This window comes from Solanum stenotomum, chromosome 3 (assembly GCF_019186545.1).
Source record: "Solanum stenotomum isolate F172 chromosome 3, ASM1918654v1, whole genome shotgun sequence".
NCBI classification, from domain to species: Eukaryota; Viridiplantae; Streptophyta; class Magnoliopsida; order Solanales; family Solanaceae; genus Solanum; species Solanum stenotomum.
The window spans coordinates 64,373,514-64,382,575 of NC_064284.1; the positions used below are offsets into that span (position 1 = coordinate 64,373,514).

The 9,062-nt window shown below is 31.1% G+C and overlaps 1 protein-coding gene across 1 annotated transcript in view; it reads right to left on the reverse strand.

The window, feature by feature from the left end:
* Positions 1-3,907: 3,907 nt before the first annotated feature.
* Positions 3,908-9,062, reverse strand: part of LOC125858332 (protein MALE DISCOVERER 2-like) — a 172,280-nt gene continuing 167,125 nt past the window's right edge. Inside the window, exon 15 of the mRNA XM_049538091.1 lies at positions 3,908-4,332. Within this exon, the coding sequence (XP_049394048.1) occupies positions 4,069-4,332 (264 nt within the window). The 3' untranslated portion in view covers positions 3,908-4,068. The remainder of the gene's footprint in view (positions 4,333-9,062) is intronic.

The following is a 9,062-nucleotide window of genomic DNA, read 5'->3' on the forward strand; positions in this document are numbered from 1 at the left end:
TATTGGTACTACCAAATTCATGTCACGGTAACCAAAGAAATCCTTAGAAGAACACCAACAAACAAAAACTCTCTACAATACTCCCTTTGATCCTTTTGCGTTGTGGCATAACATAATCAAAACTAAGATCCATTTCTTCCGGAGACAAACAATCAAGACCCACTCTGAATTAAAGTTTTCTCTTTAGCAGTTACTTTGATTTGATCTAGTTATAAATGAACACTACAGAATAATATTTGGGTTTAGGAGAATTTGTCGGTCATGGTGATGATATCTTGAGAAGAAGAGAGTAGATTAGCTTGGAATGAAATTGTACGATGAAATTCCTGAATCATAAAGGAGGAGACATAATTGAGTGATAAATATGGGAGGGGAGAATTAAGAGATAGTGGTTGATTTGGAGTGAAAGAGTTAATTAAACAGATAATTAATCAATCCTAGTTTTAAGGTATGTGGGTATCTAATAATCTAATTGTATCTTCAAATAATATATTAATATATAGTATAAAATATTAAAAGTGGTAATATATGTAATTGTTTGAAAGTAAAGATAATATTAGTATATATAGTAGTAATGTATGTCTAATAAGGTAGTTTATCCTTTTATTTATTTATTTATTTATTTGTATTGATACATAAATTTAAACAAAATATATTTTATTAAAACTATTAGTATAATAATTTGATTAGATAAGTACTATGGGAGGCGAAGGTAGGGGTCATGGAAATAAAAGCTATGAAGCTAAATAAAAATAAAGAATATGAAAGTATTAAAAGAATATAATCAACGTAAAATGTCAATTTACTTTTTCTAATTTCACTAAAACATTATTTTTATTAATTCACTTAAAAGATTTAAAAAATATAAAATATTTTTCTCCGTAACAAACAGACTATAAAGATCATATGCTAAGAGATAAAGTTCAAACGAGATAATCTCGACGTATTTGGCCTTCAAAATATTTTTTATATCTAATATAAATGGAATAAAAAGAAATACTATAAGGTGTATTATAAAGACAATTCTTGGAACTCTAAATCATGCATGTGATTCATCATCTTTTAATTTGTCTTTCTTCTTTTTTTGGTTCTTGTTTGTATTATTACCCCCCACCCTAGTAATACTTATTTGTTTTCTGATAAATATTTATTCAGAATATACAGATATTTTAGGCACTGTTTTTGAAAGTTAAAAGCATAATATATAAAAATATTTTTTTTAATTTAATTTTTTAACTAGTATTTATGTTATTCAATTTTGAATGTGCACAAGTAGACATTTAAATTAGTATATTATTGAACAAGTAGAGATATTTATCCTACATGACAATTTGTGTCCTACATGATATTTTATGTTTATTATGTCATATGAAATGTGTGTATGTGAGTATGTTTACTTATTCAAATGTATACAAATTTAAGTATTTATTTATGTACATTTAATATTGCGCATAAACCTTTACATGTAGTAGTAATAATACTCTAAAGTTTTAAATAACAAATTTTAGACATTGACATGTAATAGTAAAGTTTTAAATACAAATTTTAGACACTTGACATGTAATAATAGTAATTATACTCTAAAGTTTTAAAATAATAAATTTTAGACAGTTTGAAAGTTTATATCTTTAGAAAACTTGTGGCTTAGAATAAATTACAGACATATGTATGATTATTAGTTATTTTTTAAAGATAAAAGAAATTTTAAAAATTAAATTATTTTTTATTATATAAATATGATTTTTTTTCTAGATAAATTAAAGGAAAGGTTTTCAAATGTTTGCAAATAAAGGAAAAAGTTTATGATAGGAAACACTTTATTTATTAGAGTGAGATTTTTAAACGCGAATCTTATTAACTTTGAGTCGTAAATGAATAAAAAATAAAATAATACAAAAAGTTGCCAATGACGTCCATCTCCCTACTAAAGTGGAAATGTTTTTTGTTTGTTGAAAAGAGAAAACATAAATAATGATGTATCCTTAACCTTTTTTTCTTATTGTGCATCATTTTTAATTATTTCTTAAACATAAAAGAATAAATTGAAAGAATCCAAAGCGATGGAAAATGTTGTATAATCATCACATAAGAAATAGAAATTTGGAGCCCCCATCTCTAGAAACGAGTCCTCTAAATAATGAATTCAGATTTAATCAAGTTTTAAAATAAAACCATTAACATTAAAAACAATATGTTTAAAAAGAACTCTTCACGTGGCTACTCATTTTCAATGTAGTAGTAGTACTAGGATTTGTCTTTCTTATGATAAAATAAAGGGAAAATACAAATTGCCAACTTCTATGGAAAAAAAGCACAAAAAGCCAAAAATATGAGTATAATACCATGTTCTTCAAAATTGTTAAAAGTATTATATATATATACTTTTCATGAAAACATAAATAATTAAAATGATAGAAGAAATTGATACTTTTAGTTTAATTTAATATGATGCGTAAAATCTTATCTGCCCTTGATATATGAACAATAAACCGTATATATGTGTTTTCAATTTTTCCGCTTTTATCCTTATCTTATAGGTACAGTTATAGTTCCTATAGAATCTATCATTTAAATACTCTTAAAAGAGGGGAATAAGGATAAACATTATCAAAAAGGTTTTTATGAGATAGAAATGGAAACTTTTTTTTCCACATGAAATTTGTGAATAAGTGATCGTATAGGGTATGCATCGATCGGTTCGGTTCAATTTTATGTGTTATTGGTTCGATTTATCGGTTTTCGGTTTGTAAATACGTCAAACCGATAACCAAATCAATAACATATTTCTTATCGGTTTTTGGTTAATCGGTTTCATATATATTATATACACGATAAGAAAATTTTCATATATACCATATGATTTTTCCAGCATTTGGCATGAAAGTAATAATCATAAAAGTAACAATTATTTTTCTTGCAAGTTTAGACACATTCAAAGGAAAAAGTGTGAAAGTAACAATCGTTTAACCATTAACAATAAGACTAGTAAATTTAGTATAGTCTTATTGGGTTATCGGTTTAACCATTAACAAAAATCATAAAAGCGGAAACCGAACCAATAACCCAATAAAAAATTTTGCAAAACCGTTTAAAAACCGTTAGCTCAATAACCCAATATCAATAAACCAATAGTATTTGTTTCGGTTCGATTTATTGGTTAAATCGGTTTTTGCACACCCCTATAATGAGGTATGTTTTCTCACATGAATCTTTTGTTCTAGTTAGTGGGAATTCCATTTTCGCACCAACGCAAGATATACTTGATGAACTTTATGTATTAACAAGCATAAATGAAGAGTTTGAGAGTAAACATTACATAGTATTCAAGATAATTTTTTATTTTCGAAAAAACATAAAGTGAAAGGAAAGAAAAACATCTACCTTAATAACGAACAGTAATCGAATAAAAATAATAAATAACAAATAACTTTCTATCATAAGTTAAGATTCTCTCTCATAGTGTAAAATATATAAAAAAAAAAGAAGAGATTTTAGACTATCAATCAATGTATATAACATAAATTCATCTGGATAAATATAAAGTCATTAGAGAGTAAAATAAAAAAATTATGCAGAAGAAATACACAAAGATGAGAGACACAAACACACACACATTCTTGATCATAAAAGGGCATAGACCACAAAATATCCCACAAATGAAAATGAAGAAATGTCATTCTTGGCAAAGACAAAATAATAATAAAAGAATAAACCAATAATATACAACAACAACAACTATGCCTCAATCCCAAACAAAACGGGTCGGATATATGAATCCTCATTGTTCATCATGTCACTCAAATAATAAAAGAATAAACCAATGTACGACGTCAATTACGCCTGAATACCAAACAAGCTGCTGAGGTCAGCTATATTCAATAGTCACAATTCTTGTCAACTCAAATGATAAAAGAATAAACCAATATAGATCATAAATATATGTAGAGGATAGTTAGATACAACTACCCCAAGGGGGTTCAAGAGAAATGGCGTATTTCCGTATTCATACGTAGTAAAACAACACGTACGTACTCAAACTTACAAAGTAGACGGACAAATTAAGCTGGATCACGCTGCCTCGCTGGATAACAACTCGAGTTCAGCCCACCACAGAGGAGAAAGCCTTGGAACTGCAGCATTTGGTGATACATCAATTGCTTCCCTTAATTTATCAATGGATTCTTTGATAGTTGGTCTCTTCCTTGGATCTTCTTGAAGGCATTGTTCAATTACTTCACAAATAACCATAAGCTCATTATTCTTGAAAGACTTCAATGATGGATCAACCAGAGAGGCGATATTCTGCTTGTCGTGACGAAAATATTGTGCCGCCTGAAAACAACCATGGTTATGATGTTAATAAATTGTATAAGGAAGTTTGACGGATCAGTTCTATCCAGAGGCAAATTCAGGATTCATTGTCAGCGAGTTCAGAATGAGCCTAATTTATACACACACATGAGCATAAAGTTGTTGGCTATGTTGCTCTGACTATCCAAAAATGTTGTCGCGGCTCATGTTGGATCCTCCAAAAATGCACTACTTTTGGAGGATCCGACACGCACCACGTGGCATATTTGAAGAGTCAGACCAACATAGGTTTCTGATATATGTACTTATGGTTCGAGATGAAAGAAGTTGCTTGTCTGTGGGTGCAAAATGAGCCTAATTAATACACGCACACAAGCACAAAGTTTTCAGCTATGTTACTGACTCTAAAAATATAGACGCACCCGTGCTAAATCCTCCAAAAATGCACTACTTTTGGAGGATCCGACACGCACCTAGTAGCATTTTTTAGGAGTCTGAGCAACATAGATTTTTGGCATATGTGCTTATGGTTTGAGATGAAAGCAATTTCCTGTCAGTGGGTACAAAATGAGCTTAATTAATAGACACACACAAGCATACAGTTTCCGGCAACAACAATGGGTTCAGATGAACCCCTTCAACCATCTCTAGATCCGCCTCTGGATCTAGCCAGACACAACAATTGCAGCCTAGGGATCAGAACATTAAGTTCAATACATATGAAAATAAAGATAAAGGATATTTACCCAGTTTAGAAGAGACTCTTTTTCTTCTGAATAAGGTGATTTGCCAGAAATATGGATTTAGAATTCAAGTTGCAATGTGGCACTGGGGGGTTTAATTCATGCATGTATTGAAGACAATACATTGTACCCATAGCGGTTCTCATCCTCGAAGGCCAGTCCAGATGATCAGCTTCTTCAACTGGATCATTGAAAAAGTTGTAGTTCGTGTTATTCAGTAATAAATCCAAAAACACCATCATGAATGATTAAAGTGAAACATAGCACTGCTAGAAAGTTTTAATTACCATGAAGATGCTCGAAAAGAGTTCCATTAGGAGCATACTCAAAGACCATCATCCTAGTGAAAGGTTCATCCTCCTCGCAATATCCAATAAGATTAACAAAATTCTTGTGGTTCACTCGTGAAAATGTATCGATCTATTCAAGGTGAACAAGAACAAACATCTATGAGTTTGATAATCAAAAAAGTGAAGTGTTACATGAAAAAGGATTTCGGAGGTGGTTAATTTGTGAAAGCAAAGAAATGATTAACCTTCTTCCGGAAGGCTGTTTCCGAGTGCATGGACCAATCTTCCAGAGAACTTATAGTAGTTGAGATAACGGCAATCTCCACTCCACTAGACAGTGTTCCCTTGTATACTATAAATGAATCGCCGCTGGTAATAATGTTGCTAAAATCCTCACATGCTGTTTTGAGCTCGGAACTGTTCAGTTTTGGAACCCCTATAACAATGTTTTCACGGGCAAAAGAATTAAATTAGACCAAAAATATCACAGATTAAAATAAAGGATTGCACGTTTTCGTTGAAAAGCAAATTTGTGGGGGGAATATAAGCTAGAGAAAGCAAATGTATGAGGAAAGATCAGCGACATTTTAGAAGTATAAGGGGAGGATTCCAGCCTTCAAGCGTTAGTATTGACGTCTCAGCTAATTCACTTCTCATGAGAAAGAAGGAAATAGTTCCATTTGTACCTTCTCGTCCTAGCAAGCATACAGTGAAAAAGGGTATATAACAATGCTACGCTGAGAATATTAGCCCTCTAATTCCTCACCAGACGAAGAATATCAGCATCTCCCTTTGTTCCAGGTAAATTGTTATAACAAGGCTACGCTAAGAATATTTTTTTTGATAAGGTAACGCTATGCTAAGAATATTGTTAACAATTCAACTAGTATCAGGGTGGGGAACAGAATATTAGCAGTATCACTTTTCGGAACAATATGATCAAAGTACCTGTAACAAATGCTTTCTTCACGTGTTGACAGGTGAAATACCCAAAGATATAAGAAATCTCGTTGAGTTGGAGGAATTTGATGTTGGGTTTAATAGTTTTAGTGGTTCACTTCCAACGGAGATGTTCAACATATCAGCACTGAGAATAATGTCTCTTTCATTCAATAATATATCAGCAACTCTACCACCAAACATAGGTTCTACCTTACCCAACATTGAAGAGCTTTATATGGGTCGCTAAACCAATCTTGTTGTGACTATTCCTCATTCTATCTCCAATTGTTCAAAGCTTACTAATCTAGTGCTTTCACAAAACAAACTCACGGGATATTTGACTCATCTAAACTTCTTAAACTTGCGGAGAAACAATTTAACCAGTGATTCAATTTTAAGCTTCCTCACCTCCTTAACCAATTGCAGAAATTTAAGATTTCTTTCTCTGGCTTTCAACCCTCTAAATGGCATGCTTCCGGTCTCCGTAGGGAACTTCTCCAAATCTCTTGTAACCTTTTATGCCGCTGCTTGCAAGATTAACGGCCAGATTCCAAATGAAGTTGGAAACTTAACCAATTTAATAGACCTTGATCTTTCTATTAATAACTTGATTGGATCAATTCCTACCTCAACTAGTAACTTGAGAAACCTTCAACACTTGAACTTGAGTGACAATAAACTTACAGGATTTATTGAAGATAATATTCGTAAATTGCAGCATTTGGGTGATATTTACTTGGGTCACAATCAACTTTCAGGATTTCTTCCTAATTGTTTAATCAATCAATTAATTGTTTGACTGTAGAGTATGGATTGGATGGACTTGTGTCAATAAAATGTGATGTCTATAGTTACGGGATCATGTTGCTGGAAACATTTACTAGGAGAAAGCCTAATGAGTTTGAGGGAGATCTTAGCTTGAAGCTATGGGTGAGTTATTCACTCCCAGAGGCCAACTTGGTAACACCATTGGATAATCGCTTACAGAAGAAGCTAGATGTTGTTACATCAATCATGAAAGTGGCATTAGATTGTTGTGCTGAATCTCCGACAAGAAGGACAAACACGAAAGACGTTGTAGGGATGTTACAGAAGATCAAGATTCAACTTCTTGCATGCTGAGCATGTTCTCGGAATTTCGTAGTTTGCTTAGTCTGGCTTTCAACTTTTGTTCACTCCCAAGCTATAACACTTCTCCAACAAAGTTCTGTTTGAATTTTTTAGTGCCTTTCTATTTATATTTTGATGCACAATTAGATATACAATATCATGTCCTTTCCGTAAATTTCAAATGGTATCCTGAAAAAGGAATTTTTTTTGGAAAAGAATGTAAAGCAAGGAAACAAAACAATGGAAAAAATACTACGAAGATTAAAAATAAAAATTGCTACTGTAAAGCATCCTTGGAAAATGAAATCATTTCCAATCTAATTTATATAGTTTTTTCCCGGTGGTTTTTAAGGTCCTTTTATAAGTAGAGTCTTAGAAATACGATATGTATGCATCCTTACCCCTTACCTTGTAAAAATAGAGAGATTGTTTACCATAGACCTTTAATCCATACAATACGTTACTACTAAAAGTTTGGCTCATATATGTCATTATTGTTAAATAAAAGACTCATTCATTTAACTTCGATTTTGCAAAACCATTTTTTATACCCCAAACAAGGGTTCAACACTTTTTTATTGGTGTTTTTGGATCAAAGGTACATTTTTTGCTTCTACTTCCTTAAGAACACATAAAGAACATTAACAATTTCCAAATTTCAAACTTGTTCAATACTTCACGAAATTGCCTCAAATTTCAAGAGCAGTTTCCCTCCGAGCTAGATACCAAGCTCGAATTCTACCTAACTCAACAAGACCCACTTGAAATTTATTCAAAATTTCAACATTCTTTAATGATAGAATTTTCTCCACACTTCAAATCATTGAAAATTTGAACATAGACTCAAAAAAACTAGGCAACAAATATCTAATGTAATAAACAAGTACAAAAACACGAATCAAAACAAAATTTTGAAACTTTGGGGGTTGATTTTCATTTTTTGGAATATTGTTTTTTTTAATGTGGGTGAATTTTTCAAACTCTACAGATGATTTTAGATTTTTAGTTATTTTGAAAAAAAGAAATTAGTGATGTAGCCGAAATTTGAGATGATTTCGTGAATAATTGAAGATGTTGAAAATTTTAAATTTATTTCTGTTCTTCATGTGTTCTTGGTGTTCTTAAAGAAAAAGAAGCAAAAAGTGTATATTTGATCCAAAAACTTCAATTATAAAGTGTAAAACCTTGTTTGGGGTGTAAAAAATGGTTTTGCAAAATCGGAGTTAAAAAATGGCATGGATGAGCTTTTTCTTTAACAACAATAACATAGATGAACCAAACTTTTAATGAATGATATAAATGAGCCTTTTCTAAAAGTTCGATGACATTTTTAAGCATTTCCAAAAAAAAAAAATGCATCTTAGCACCGAAGATTATGAGTTAATAAATTTGGTCACTCAACTATCAATTATTTTCACAGAAAGTCACTCAAGTTTTATTTTCAACTCAAAAGTAACTCAACTATGACTTCTTTGCATAGAAAGTCACTAAATCTATTTAATTATTTTTTTCATTAAAATTTGTTGACATGGAATTTTAATTTTTAATCAAAATTTTAAAAACCAAATATATATCAATTTAAACCATTTAATGACCCGCCCCATTTAATCCGACCCGCTACAAATATAATATTGGACGTTTTATTTTACCATTAATTCCCTAAATC